This window comes from Amphibalanus amphitrite, unplaced genomic scaffold (assembly GCF_019059575.1).
Source record: "Amphibalanus amphitrite isolate SeventyFive unplaced genomic scaffold, NRLGWU_Aamphi_draft 000297F_arrow, whole genome shotgun sequence".
Taxonomy (NCBI): domain Eukaryota; kingdom Metazoa; phylum Arthropoda; class Thecostraca; order Balanomorpha; family Balanidae; genus Amphibalanus; species Amphibalanus amphitrite.
Window position 1 is genome coordinate 11003 of NW_024881792.1, and position 14753 is coordinate 25755.

General features: G+C 53.4%; 2 protein-coding genes across 2 annotated transcripts in view; one reads left to right on the forward strand and one right to left on the reverse strand.

The window, feature by feature from the left end:
• The first annotated feature begins 7284 nt into the window (after positions 1–7284).
• LOC122387763 lies at positions 7285–9600 on the forward strand. The gene is made up of 2 exons (XM_043378212.1): positions 7285–8936; positions 9456–9600. The coding sequence occupies exons 1-2, from the start codon at positions 7285–7287 to the stop codon at positions 9598–9600; spliced, it is 1797 nt and encodes a 598-aa protein (XP_043234147.1).
• A 3629-nt stretch (positions 9601–13229) lies between these two features.
• LOC122387764 overlaps positions 13230–14753 on the reverse strand; it is a 146585-nt gene continuing 145061 nt past the window's right edge. The window contains exon 4 of the mRNA XM_043378213.1: positions 13230–13888. Coding sequence (XP_043234148.1) covers positions 13769–13888 — 120 coding nt within the window. The 3' untranslated portion in view covers positions 13230–13768. The remainder of the gene's footprint in view (positions 13889–14753) is intronic.

Genomic DNA, 14753 nt, shown 5'->3' on the forward strand with positions numbered 1-14753 from the left:
GAGCGAAGTCGGCCGACGGGGGTCGAAGTACGCCAGAGTCGGGATTGACGTCAGCGCCGCCCTGGCAGACGCGAACGCCCGCTCATGCTGCTCGTTCCAGATGAATTCGTTCCTGGGGCTCAGGAGTGGTCGAAGTGGCGCGAGAAGCTCCGACAGGCTGTCCACAAACGGGGCGACCTGGTTCACAAGGCCAAAGAAGCTCCTCAGCTCGGAGATGTTTTGCGGCGTCGGAAACGACGAGATGGCGGAGGTCATCTGCGGGTCCGGCCGGTATCCTTCTTGAGGTGGATCTTGAACTGTTCCCCCGGCATCACTCGGATGTGGCCGTCGAACACGGTGGGAAACTCCGATGGGATGTCCGGGAACGGCGGGTCCGGTCCCCAGGCGGGGCGGAGTCACCACCCGACGGCGGGTTCGGTCCTCCAGATGTGAACTCGCCGCCCGATGCCAACGAGGAGCCTCCAGACCGCGCAGAGGTCACATAGGCGACTCGGTCCGTGCTGTCACTGTCACGGTCACCAGACGTAGCATCGGGGTCCGCTATCAGGACATCAGACGTTCGGGAGTGGTGGAGCCCATCAGAAGAAGACGCATCAGTAGACGTCTGCACTCCGTCAGATGCTGCAGAGCGGGAGTGGTGCCGCCGCTCCACTCACTGTGCTTCACTGATCTGCTGCGGGTAGTCGTCCGGGACGATGTGGAGGTTCCTGACGGCCTTCCAGGAGAGCAGCAGACCGTTGACGCCTTTGAGGATGTGGACAACTTCATCTGTAGAGACCCGTCCGAGAGATAGGGATACTGGCAGGATTCCGAGCGACGTGACGGTCTCGCCATTTGCAGTGCGCGGGTGTTGCTCGGGCGGTAGCAGGTTCTCTGGATATTCGTCCATCTCTTCCAAGAAGTCGAGCCCTCCAACGCAGATGTCGGCCCCGGTGTCGGGGAGCGCGAGAACAGAAACGTTCCGCTGTGCCGTGACGTTCAGGCGAATCCTAGGAGCGCTCTGCACTGAAGCGACCGCGATGATGGTCGATGCACACGGTCGCCGCGCGCCACGGTCCGGGCTTCGGTCAACCCTGCCCTCAGGGGAACGGAAGCGGACTCGCGGGCTGCGCGGGGACCGACGGGCCGGGTGGTGAGGTCCCGAGTCCCGACGGCGACGGAGACCGAGGCGGCGACTGGTTCCCCTCCGACTCACAGTCTCGTCGTGGGGATGAGTCCCATTGTCGACGCCGGTCCAGGTAGTACGCGCGCTCGCGTCGTTGTCCGGCCGGGCTGGTGCACACGGCGGAGAAGTGGTCCAGCTGTTGGCAGTTACGACAGCGCTGGCCCCGCGCGGGGCACGTCCGTCCCGCCGGGTGGCGCCGCCGGCCGCATGCACCACACCAGCTGTTGTTGCGGCACCGCCGCGAGGCGCTGCGGCCGCGCTCGGCGGCATCCACGCGGTGCGCGGAAGCCTGGGCGCCCCCGCTGGAGCGCAGCTCCGCCGCGTCTCGGGAAGCCGCCTCGTCCGCCCTGCAAACAGCGATTGCATGAGCCAGAGACAAGCCCTGGACGGAACAGAGACACTTGACAGTCTCTGCGGATCTCCGACCCATGACAATTCTATCCCTTATCAGCGAATCGTTACACGCATGGCAAAAATTACAAGCACGGGATAATTCGCGAAGGGAAGTGAGAAAATCATCAAAGACCTCCCCTTCAGCCTGAAACCTTTCGTTGAATTTCTTTCTCTCGATGACCTCGTTCACTTGTCCGACCGCGAAACGCTCCAGAGCGGTCAGGACGGCTCCTGGGTCCGCTCGTTGGGCGTCAGTTAGCTCGAGGTTCCTCAGCACGCGTCTGCTCTCCGGCGTCATAGAGTTTTTCAATGCCGCGAGCTGAATGTTAGACGGTGCGTCTATGAGGCCCGTCAGAAGAACGTAATCATCCCAGGCCTCTCTCCACACATGGAACGACTCACCGCGGTCTGTTGAGAGGTCCAAACTGTCAGGTGCTCGAGCTCGGCCAGCCCAGGGCGCCGGAGCACTGCGCGGCACGACCGGCGCGCTAACGACGCCGTCTTCCCGCTCCGTCATTCTTGCTTCTTGTACAGCCCACCGCTAAAGTAATGTAGGGTTTTACCAATTTCAACGGTTGGCTTTGACTGGCGATTGTTTAATGCGGAGTGATCGAAAAGAAGATGCCAATAGCTAAAGTTGCAGCTGCAAGGGTGACGATACATATAAGCTACATTCAAAGTTTCATTGTAGTCTGGCTACAATAGTAATCGTTCCTAAGCTTCAGAAGCAGAACATACCCATGACTGAAACCCCACATTACTTCTGCTGTGGACTGTACACTCGTGTTATGGCCAGGTTTTCACGACCCTGCCGGCTGCGCCATGTTGAGACGCCAGGCAGTCGGTGATCGTCTGTATTGGACACCAGCCAAACGCACGCGACCTCTGTCCGGCTCCGACTCACGCGCCCCGTCAGCGGCTGACCGGCGGCCGGCGCACACATATAGCCCGGGGCATAGTGGACCGCCAGTAGGGATGCAAACTCATGGCGGCATCACACCACCACAGGGTCACAAGGTAGTTCCTTGTTGGGACTATCCGACACCGTTTGCGGCTTGTCGCTATGTTGCGTGGTTCTCGAGATCTTAGGGGGGGGGGGCAAATTCCCCCCCCCCCCCCAACAAGGCGCGTTGCTCGGCAGGCCCCAACGGGGCGCGGGTTAATTCAAGCCGTATCTTATGACACCAACTGCATTTTCATCATGTCAGGTTACTGACCTTTGACTCCAAAAGTGAATCTCTGCAGGGTCATAAAATGTCACAACTGCTCTCGGTGCCAGATGAGTTTTCACAGGAGAGTAAAACTCACAGGACTTCGCATCTTCCAGAGGCCTAACTGCTTGTATATATTCAAGGTAGGTACGTTTTTCGGCTACTAGTCGTTTATTGTTTTCGTTTCGAATTTTCAACCTTTGCATCGAGGTCGTTGTCAAGAAACATATAACAATGACAATGACATGCATCGTGAACACGTTTGAAAAATACGTTTTTAAAAAATACGTTTTTAGATATGATGACCGTACTATTTTTCAAACGTGTTCACGATGCATGTCATTGTCATTGTTAAATGTTTCTTGACAACGACCTCGATGCGAAGGTCGAAAATTCGAAACGAAAACAATAAACGACTAGTAGCCGAAAAACGCACCTACCTTGAATTAAGATGTCTAGTCGTAAAAGCTTGTAATCATATGTATATAGCTTGTATATATCTCCGATTTGTTTCTAAGGGTCGTCTGACGTCAGGTCGGTCACGCGACATAACGATTTGAAGTCAACGGGTAAGGGGATATAGGAACGGTTTCTTTGACGCCGGGAATAGGTAATATAAAACTACCTCAAACGCATTGGGTCGTGATATTTTACAATAATTGTAAAGTCCTATATTCACTTTTGCATCGTTTACCATGTGTGACGTCTTTTACGACGTCACTAACGTCATAAGAGGCTTCCACCAATAACTCCCGGTCAATTTGAGCTAGCGAGTCTCCAGTCGGTAAGCCACCAGTGGACTTCAAAAGATCTACCGAATCGACTGATATTCGGTATTACTTCCTGAGACCAGACATACTACTGTGACTTGTTTTGCAATGGATGTCAAATGAGTCAGTCTGCAAGTAATGACCAGTGGTGGATCCAAGGGTGGGTCATATGGGTCATGAACCCCCGCCCCCTTGGGGCCCGGGGATACCACAGGCCTGCCAGGGGCACCACAGGCCTGTTGGGAGCACCATCGACCTAGCAAGAGCACCATAGGTCTGCCAGGGGCCCCACTGACCTCGCAGGGGCACCTTGGGCCTGTCAGGGGCACCACGGGCCTGTGGGAGGGGGGCACCACAAGTTTGTCAGGGGCACCACAGGCCTGTCAGGAGCACCATCGGCCTAGCAAGAGCACCATAGGTCTGCCAGGGGCACCACAGACCTGCCAGGGGCCCCACCGGCCTCGCAGGGGCACCATCTTGAGCCTGTCAGTGGTACACTCGGGGGCAGATTGATGTTCCACAACTCTTTATCCACCGGGTTCCTATGGCTCAGCATTGGCAGCAGCCGCCTGGTACCGGTAGACTGTGCCGCTTCACTTACTTGTCAAGCGGCACAGCCTACCCACACCGTATGCCACCGGTCTGGGTCGGTGGCTGGAAGGCGATGTGGGCCGCCCGTGACGTCAGCGCAGCGGTGAGGGCCGAGCCCGGAGGCATGGCTCGGGTCGGCGCGGCGCGGCGGCTGGCGAGGGCTGGGGAGTGAGGTGGGGTGGGAGCACGGACATCGCGCGGCTGAGCGAGTGTAGTTAACTTTCGCGTCTCAAGGCGCCAATTATTCTACCTAACAATTGTGCTAAAGCAGTTGTTAGAATGTCCTATCTCCAAGACAGCGCCTATCATCATACTTGCAATGCACATTACGACACACTTAAGCGTGGCAATGGGACAGCCGATAGAACTTATGTCACTCGTGCATCGAGGTGCGGAGCTATATTTTGTATAACATATTAGTATTAAGGTTTTCATTGAGCACATTGGTGTCTATTGTTTCGCACGGCAATCGTCCAGAGCCGTGGGAACTGGGGGTTATGAGTAGTGCCGCAGTCAACGCTCATATTTAAAGCGATTATTACTGTTGCTCTAATATGTGGTCGCAGCCTCCAATAGCAAACCGTTCCAACTAGGAGCCAAAAAGTCTGCCACCCAGGGGGGCTCGAACCGGGCTTCTCCCACCGGCCAATTCACGACACGAGCGTTCATCCACTGAGCTACCGAGAATGGTCGTCGTCCGCACAAAACAAAATGACATTCACCCGCTGACCGCCAATGACAGTATTGTGACATTTGATCGCGTTTGACCGCAGCGGGTGCTCGCTGGTTGCGGCAGCTCAGTGGATACACGCTAGCGTCGTGGGGTGACCGGTTGGAGAAACCCGGTTCGAACCGTCCCAGGTGCGCGACTTATTTGTTCCTAGATGGAACGGTTTGCTATTGGTGGCTGCGACCACACATTAGAGGAACAGTAAGAGTTGCTTAAAGTTGGGACGCCGCGCTATCCAAAAACCCCAGTTCCCACGTCTCTGGACGATTGCTGTGCGAAATAATAGACACCAATGAGCTCAATCAAGGCCTTAACACTTATCTGTTAAAAACAATGTAGCTCCGCAACTCGATGCACGTGTGATATAAATTCTATCGGCTGTCCCAATGCCACGTTTAAGTGTGTCGTAATGTGCATGGCAAGTATGATGATAGGCACTGTCTTGGGGTTAGGACATTTTAACAACTGCTTTAGCACAATTGTTAGGTAGAATAATTGACGCCTTGAGACACGAAAGTTAACTACACTCGCTCAGCCGCGCGATGGTCCGTGCTCCCACCCCACCTCACTCCCCAGCCCTCGCCAGCCGCCGCGCCGCGCCGACCCGAGCCATGCCTCCGGGCTCGGCCCTCACCGCTGCGCTGACGTCACAGGCGGCCCACATCGCCTTCCAGCCACCGACCCAGACCGGTGGCACACGGTGTTGGTAGGCTGTGCCGCTTGACAAGTAAGTGAAGCGGCACAGTCTACCGGTACCAGGCGGCTGCTGCCAATGCTGAGCCATAGGAACCCAGTGGATAAAGAGTTGTGGAACATCAATCTGCCCCCGAGTGTACCACCACAGGCCCGCCAGGGGCACCACAGGCCTGCCAGAGGCACCATAGGCCTAGCAAGGGCACCACGGACCTGTCAGCGACACCACGGGCCTGTCGGGGGGCACCTCAGGCTTGTCAGGGCCAAGGGACACCACAGTCCTTTCAGGGGCACCGCAGGCCTGTCAGGGGCACCAGAGGCCTAGCAGGGACACCACATGCCTGGCAGGGGCACCATCGGCCTCGCGGGGACACCTTGGGCCTGTTAGTGGCACCACGTGCCTGTCGGGGACACTCCAGGCTTGTCAGGAGCACCACAGTCCTGTCAGGGCCCAGGGGCACCAGCGGCCTAGCAGAGGCACCACCGGCCTAGCAGGGACACCACCGGCCTCGCAAGAGCATCATGGGCCTGTCAGGGGCACCACGGGCCTCTCGTTGGAACTTCAGGCTTGTCAGGGCCACCACAGTTCTTTCAGATGCACCGGCGGCCTAGCACCATGGCACCATCAGCTTGGCCGGGATCGCGATTCGGCGTATGTCGCCTCGCATTAGCCGCGCGTTTGCAGTCTTTTCGTGGTTTCAAACGTTCAAACATGGGATATGATGTTGCTCCCATGCATTAGGGTGGGTGTCAAGGTCACCGGAAGGTCAGGTCAGGTCATTTATCTTTCATGACCTCGGTTCACATTTTCAAGTTTTATATGTTTCTAGGCAAGCTTTTGGAGCAGAATTCGAATTTAGTAACCATTTGACCGTTTACGAAGTAGCTTTGGTGCCTTCGTAACATGTTACGAAGCTGTCAGAGGGGTGTTCACGGGCACCGCACACTGCTGCGTGCGGTGTGTGCGGTGCGTCCAGCAGGCGTGGGGGTAGGGGATGGGTAGGCGGCTCTGACGTCACGGCTGCGTGCGGTGGACGGTCCGCTGTGGCCAGTCCCGACCGGCCACAGCGATCGCTGTGTGCGGTGACGGAAGGCTGACGTAGGGACGCAGTGGGCGGAGCTTGGAGGCTGTGTGCGGTCCGACCGCACACAGGTGCGCCCGGCTCACCTACGTACTGCCCGGCTGCCACTCCCGTCCCAGCACGGGCGCGGAGGCGGGGTCGGAGGGGAGGACAGAAGAGGACTCGACCGCGGCGGAGGAGGGGAGGAGTGACCTGGCACCGACACGGTGACTACATCGCAAGCTCTGTGATGGTGGGGCAGCTCAACGTTCAATCACTTAAACCTAAGCTGCCCGACTTGCGCACTGACATATGTGACGTGTATGGTTTTGATGTGCTTGTCCTATGTGAAACCTGGCTGTCCCCTAACGTTCCGAACCGTCTCCTGACGGTCAGTGGCTACCGGCTGTATAGGAGTGACCGACAGGACGGTCGCGGTCTAGCCAGCGGCCGCGGTGGTGTAGCTCTGTTGGTCCGTGAAACGCACCGAGTGGAGGTTTTACCTACGCCAGTGACCGGAGTGCCGAACTCTAATATCGAGATACTGTGGGCCAAAGTGTTCGTAGGAAACCACCGTGGTATTTTGTTCGCAAGCGTGTACCGTGTGCCGCGGAATTCAGCAGCCCAAGTGACGTCAGACCTAGAGGACTTAGAAGGTCAGGTGCAGCATATGGTTGCGAGTCACCCCGGCGCTACACTGGTGTTAGCCGGTGACCTGAACTGCTGCCTGCTGAAGCCTGCTGCTGACTCGCCCGGCCACCGGCTGACTCGCCTGCTGACCACGTACGGCCTGCGGATCGCCAACACCGAGCACCCGACTTACCGACCAGCCAACTCACTACTTGACGTCATCGCAACCAGCCGGCCCGACCTGGTGACACGTGCTGGGGTGACCCGCTGCCAGTACGGCACCCCGCACGACTTCACACGGCTGGTGCTGCGCTGCGGTGGAGCGGGGCGACCGTCCCGACCGACTGTCCAGCGGAGATGCCTGCAGAAAGTCGACTCTGAGCAGCTTAATCTGCAGCTCTCCGAAGCGGACTGGAGTCCTGTGCTCTTGCGCGAGCGACGTGCCGACAAGTGGGAGGAATTTCGCGCGATATTCCTCTCGCAGCTCGACGGGGTGGCCCCGGTCACCCGAGTGCGGCTGTCGCCACCCGGCGCGCCGCCCCTGACGGCTGACACCCGCCAGCTGCTAGCCGAGCGGAGACAGGCGCTCCAGGCAGGCGGACAGCGCGACCGCTACAAGGAGCTGAACCGCCAGTGCCGCGGAGCGATACGGCGAGACCAGACTGCCCACTATCAGCGCGAACTGGACAAGGCGGGGCCGGGCAGCGTCTGGCGCGTGCTGCGGCCTATCATTGGCAGTAAGAAGGAAACTGCCGTGCCCAGTGCTACCCCTGATGCACTCAACGACTATTATGTCAGCATTGGCCCTGCCACTGCCGCCAGCGTCCCGAGACCTGCTGCAACGGTGCCCGTCCGCCTGCCACGAGTGACAAGTGGGTTCCGGCCACAGCCCATCGATCTTGACACGCTGTGTCTGGTCCTGTGGTCCATGAAGCCGTCTAGAGCAACCGGACTTGACGGGATCAGTGTCGACATGTTCAGGAGATACTTCTGGGGTACTGGACAGATTCTGCTCGACATGATCAACACGAGCCTGGTGACCTGTCAGGTGCCGGCGGCGTGGAAACACGCGCTTGTCACGCCAATCCCGAAGGGGAAAGGACCTTCAGCTCCAGCCAACACCCGCCCAATCTCGATTCTGCCGGGAGTGATGAAGATTACTGAGAGAGTAGTGCAGCTCCAGCTCACTCAGTACCTGGAGACCAACAAGCTGCTCTCCAGCGCCCAGCACGGATACCGGAAGGGTCACAGCACGGAGACCGCTCTCAGCGTCATCACCGAACACGTCCTCTGCGCTATGGACTGTCGCGAGATATCTGTGCTCGTGCTACTTGACCTATCGAAGTGCTTCGATGTGGTACCGCACGCCAGACTACTCGATAAGCTGGCGCTGTATGGTGTAGACACAGAGTGGTTCGGAGACTATTTGCGCGGCCACACTCAGCAAGTGCAAGTGATCGGTGGTGACGGCACTCCCATGTGTTCCGCTGCTAAGCCCAACTCCATCGGGGTCTTCCAGGGCGGCTCGCTCAGCTGTGTCTTGTACACCATCTTCACGAACGAGCTCAGTTTGTTTGTGCCCGACGGGGTCCGAGTGGTACAATACGCGGACGACACACAGTTGCTTGTCAGCGGCAAGAAAAGTGAGCTGCCTGCTTTAATTGTCCGCATGGAGCAGGCCCTTGTCAATGTGTACGACTGGTTTTGTTCAAACGGGATGAAACTAAACGCGTCCAAAACCCAGGCACTTATGCTCGGTACACCTGCTATGCTGAGAGGTTTACCGCTAGTGGCACTAGACTTCCTAGGAACCACCATACCCGACTCTAGAGTAGTGAAGAACTTGGGTGTCATCATGGACAATTATCTGAGCTTCCAGTCGCATGTGGACCATGTAACATCAAAGTGCACGGGTATTCTTCTTGGTATGATGCATGCCAAACATGTAGTTCCGAAAAGTGCTGTCGTGACGATCGTGCAGGCTCTTGTGACATCAATCATTAGATACTGCATCTCGGTTTACGGTACATGTAATGCAACGCAGCTACATAGAGTACAGAAGCTCCTAAACTTTGGTGCCAGAGTGGTTAGCGGCCGGCGTAAGCACGACCATGTAGCGGACGTTCTCCGTGACCTGAACTGGTTAGACGCGCGTGGCCTTGTCACGTATCACCGACTGTGTCTCACCCATGCTGCCATCACGACCGGTAGTCCCGAATGCATCGCTATGTGCATCGGCCCCAGTAGAGACCACGTGTATCAGACGAGAGGCTCCTCTCAGCGCACGCTACCGAGGATACACTCTGAGTCGGGTCGCAGGCGTCTCAGCTACGGTGCTGTCCAGCAGTACAACTAGCTGCCATTCGACACAAACACTCGCCACTTCAAATCCACCCTGAGACGCTACCTACTCAGAGAACTGTATGGCTGACCTGATCAAGTATCGCGGTGTATTGTATTGGCCTGAATGTATTTTACCTCGCATGTTTTCAACCTTTGACGTGTGACGATGAAAAACCATATTCGATGGATTCGTTATGAAATATATTCTGATTCTGATTCTGATTCAGGGCCCGTGAACAGCCCTCAGAGGCGGTTGACACCTACTAGGAATACCCGGCAAAACCCTTGCTGGTTGACCTGACCTGACCTGACCCGACCTGGCCTAAATGCATGAAGACATCATCTATGATCATAACTAGCATGATATTCGTGATCAGCACAAAAAAAAACAAAAACATAGCAGCCACCCTTTACGACGCTATCAGGTCCCGATTTTCCGGACTTTTGGGTCGTTGACCTGACCTGGAAGGTCAACCGATAACCTAGGATCTTAAAGTTGGGTATCATCGGCTTCTTTTCATCACGGGCAACACGGTCGTTTTTTTTCCGCGAAGCTCTAGCTCGGTCAGGGGCCAAACGGCAAGGGGGGGGGGGAGGGTCCAACGGACCCCCCGTATACATTCGCAGCTGGAAAACACCAATACGGGCGAGGGTTAATGGATGGATTATTTAAGACAATTTTCCAGGTTGCCCCCCCCCCCAGTCAAATTCCCTTAAAATAGGCTCTGCCTTTAAGGAAAATACAAGAATTAAAGGTTTTGAGACCTTAGATACCTACTAAATCCTGTAAGAATTATTTCCTTGTAAATGATCCTCTAGTATAGGAGGCTTGCAAAGCTGCGGCATTTTAAGATCTTGCTAAGTCTAACTTATGTCGGCCAGTGACCTGGTCTGGCCTGAAAATAGGGCTTTGTGTCATAACATTTAAAATATTACATATATCACAGGTTGTGAAGGTAATGCATCCGGTCCGCTATACGCACTATCCACCATCCCGTTCTGTGCTCGCCTTCCGCTCCACACACATCAGCCGAGCTACAAGTCAGTCGGGCTAGCGCTATCCTCCCCTCCCTTCCTGGCTTCACAGCGCTAAGACCCAGAGCCGAGACTACCCGAGCGCGACCTCTGACCCCACGCGGTCCGAAGGGTCAGCTGGTGCCTGAGGGCGCGCCACGCGCCGGCCACCCGGATAGCCGCTGCTGAGTCTCCCTTTCATGCTCCGTTTACTACGCGCTCGATTGATTCATGATTCTGTGTTTCCGCGTCCGTCTCGGTAGGTGACACCACGGATGTCATAGGCGATCCCAGGAAGACTGCGGCCAGAATGCCCCAAACGGCAGAAAATGAGGCTTTTGCTAAATATCTCAGAAAGTAATTGTCTTACGACGATGCAATTTCACAGTATCGTGGCAAATGTGCATACGCACAAATCGGGTTAATACTTATGCATATGCACTTGATATAAGATAGAGGTGGCAAAAGATGAAAATTTTGGGAACCAGACTCGAACCAGACCCGGCTGGACATTTCTGGAACCAGTCGGACCCGGCCTTAGTTGGAATCGGAACCAGTTGGACCCGGTTCCCCAAAAGTCAATTAATACAAACTACTTGTAGGTATCATTAGTAGCAACATGTAAAGCAGCCTATTTCCCACTGGGAGTACTCATGAGCTACTGTGTGCCAAGAAACGTTCACTTCATATTTTGCAATAATGTGTAGTGTGCAAGATGTACAGTTTATGGTAGGACCCGGTTGGACCCGTCAGAAAATTTCCAGGAACCGGTCTGGACCCATATGGGTCCAGACTGGTTCTTTGGACCGGGTCCTCGGGTCCACATTTTGCCACCTCTAATATAAGACCAGATATAGCCTAAAAAGCAAAACCAACCACTGTTGTACTGGAGAGCCGTACTTTGAGGCTTATATATCATTGTTTAACGATATGTGTAAGTGTTATTGTGTGTTTGCCGACCCCCACCGGACACGATTTGGTAGCCGAGATCTGTGACGTCAGCTGGGCGTGAAGTTTTCCCTTCACCATAGGCTTTACACACAAACTGGCCAAAGTTCATACCTGGATAGCCCAGCCTGAAGGGCAACAAATAATTAGATTTTGCCCTTATTAGATTCAGTGCTTCATTTTATAACTGAAAACGTCCGTTATTAGGCCTCTATGGAGGTACAAAGTACTCAAAATCGGAGTTAAAGAAGATGCTGTCCGAGCACAATCTGGTAGCATCACGTGACTTCTTTTCAACAGATTATATATAATTTAAGGATATATTTACACGATTTCTGCCTAAAACATCATAAATAATACACTTCTAACATTTATTACTTCTGTTTAAGTCCTAACATTGCAAAACGCAAAGTTGATCATTTCAGTCACGTGACCAAAGGTATAGCAGGGGGTTGGGACAAACACTCGAAGGATTTCAAGTTTTGTAATAATTAAATTATATAAGTTTCATAATGAAATTGAAAGATTTAATTTTTGCTTATAAAATACAAATTTTCGTATGTAAATTTTCGTACTTTCCTTATAGGCGAAATTCTCCAAATAAGAAATGTCAGTGACGTCACCAGGGTTTTAATCAAAACATCCAACCTACTTGTTTCTTATAGGCATCTTGGTATTTGCATCATTCCAACCAGGCGAGCACTTTAACTATTTCCGCGTGAAAATGAGATTGTATTTTTCAAATGTGTATTGTCTTGTTGTGTTAGAACATATACCTATATGGCTGACGAAGAAGGCAGTAGCCTTCGAAAGCTACCACTTAGGTATATAAACGTTACTGGTGTGGAATAACTCTTTTTGCTATAAACAATATGTCCCAGTACAATAATTCCATTTTTAATGCTACTTTTTAGTTTTTCCTCTCTGGAGGCTAAACCATTGACCTGATGTCCAATCTGAGAGCAACACTCAGGTCTGTAAAAGGGCTATCGAATGCGCTTTTCCGCGACGCTGTAGCTCGATTGGTTCCCGAGTTAGCCGTTGGAAGTTTCCAAAATTGCTGAAATGGACTAAATTTCACCTTTGATGACCTCTGGTGACCTGACCTTTGACCTGATCTAAAAAATGAGCGAAATGCTTCTGTCAATATTATTTTTGACGCTCCTTTGATTGCCACTTACCGTGTGTCGCTACGTGGCCCAGGAGCCGAGTTAGAGGGGGGCGTGAAAACGTCCCCCCCAGGCACGACACGAAAAACACAGGCCACCAGCACGGCGCGGGTTAACTTATAGGTAATGGAGAGGTCGCAAAATTGACCTGACCATCAATGTAGATATTTGCCTGAGGGTTACGCAAGGCGAATGTTCAGTGAGATCAGCAGGTTTCTATGGCGCTTATTCAAAGTCGATCATACACACTCACATCATCAAAGGTCGTCTTCTATAGGCTACGTCGGCCGAAGAAATTCGCATGGATGCGTATTTTGAGAATAAAATGTCTGTAGCCTGAGCTCGTTTCCTATATCGTGCTAAATATTCATCAAGACCAAGGTTTTTTTTATGAAAAAACACTGGGCTGCAATGGCACTAATTGGATTTTATGAAAAAAAACAGCGAAACTTGGTTCTTTCTTATACTCGTATTTTGCAACACCTAGTAAATCATGCATAGGTAAGCATGACGTTACATTTTAGACTGACGCCCCTGTCACTAGCTGACAATGGCGTCCGAAAAAGTCGCCCCCTCGAGCACCATGCCATCAGCCTTTCGCTGATGTCTGGCTACGCCACTGTGTCCAGATCATCAATGGCTACACTATACTGGAATGCACAGCAATGACTCGCACAGCAATGACTCTTCATGCACGCGCGTAGGTTCACAACTCTGCCCAGTGGCGGTCACAGAGACTCTGGGGTGCGTCAAGGTGGGTAGATATTACAGTTGTTCGATGATAGCGAGTATGCTGTGGCAGGTAGAATTGTGACACATTTAAGAAAGTTGTCTAATTGAAATACGAAGCTGTGCGATGCTCGCCTTTGACGATACATCTCACTATTACTGAATGGTGCCGGCTTTTGTTCGATTACGTACATCCTCACATTAGGTACTGATCGGCGGTGACCTGTATAAGTACAACGTGTTTGCGCAGGTCCCTGTCCGAGTAGCTGCGAGTGCAGTACCGACGCACTGCAGCTGACCAGTGGTGCTGGCAGGCGCGCCTCAGACGAACGAGTAGGCGTTGTCGACGGCCCGCTGAGCCGACTGGAGGCCGCCGGCCTGCTGCTCCAGCCGCTCCAGTGACTCGGTGCGCAGTCGGACAGAGCCACCGTATGTACGAACCTGAGGCATACGTGGAGAATTGTATGCAGCTGTCAGCTGGGGGTGTCCAAACACCCACGTGATCCTGTCAATACCCACGCCATATAAATGAGCACCAAATCCTGTAACACAGCCATAACACAAAAATGAAAATTAAAAACCTGGCCCTCGCCCCAGTTTTTTATATTCGCGATAGCTCGAACACGCCGGGGATAGAGAGCTGAAAGCATGAACGACCTTTAATTCAAGCTGGATCTTTTGACAGCAACTGCATTTTTGGGTCAGGTCAGGTCACTGAGCTACGACGATATAAATGAATCTCTGCACGGTCCTCAGATGCCGCAACTTCGTAACACCCTCCGTGCCAGACGAACTTTCACAGGGAGATGAAAGTTACAGAACGTAGTATCCTCAAGAGGTCTCAAAACCTGTTTAACTCGGATTTTTCCTAAAGATCACATGAGGTCAGGGCGATCACGTGACCTCACCATTATAAGTCAATGCAGAAATATGGAAACTGTTATTTTGGCGCCAGGAATAATATACAACTATCTCAAGCACATGGACTCGTGATTTCATGCACTCTTTGCAAGGTCCGATGCTTCACTTTTGCATTGTTGACCTTGCGTGACGTCATTTATGATGTCACTAGGGTCATAAGTTTTTCGTCAATAACTCCCGACCAAACTCAAAATCTCAATCAACTCCCGATCAAAAATCTTTCGAACAGCTTCGTGACCTGACTGGCTCTGACATGACCTTGACCCAAGGTCAACATCTTATGTTGACCTCATCCGAACAAAACATATCCCATTCGACGCGCCTGAGCTAGGTGACCACTGACCACGATGATGCCAAAATCGCGGCTCTGTGATCATTTATTCGA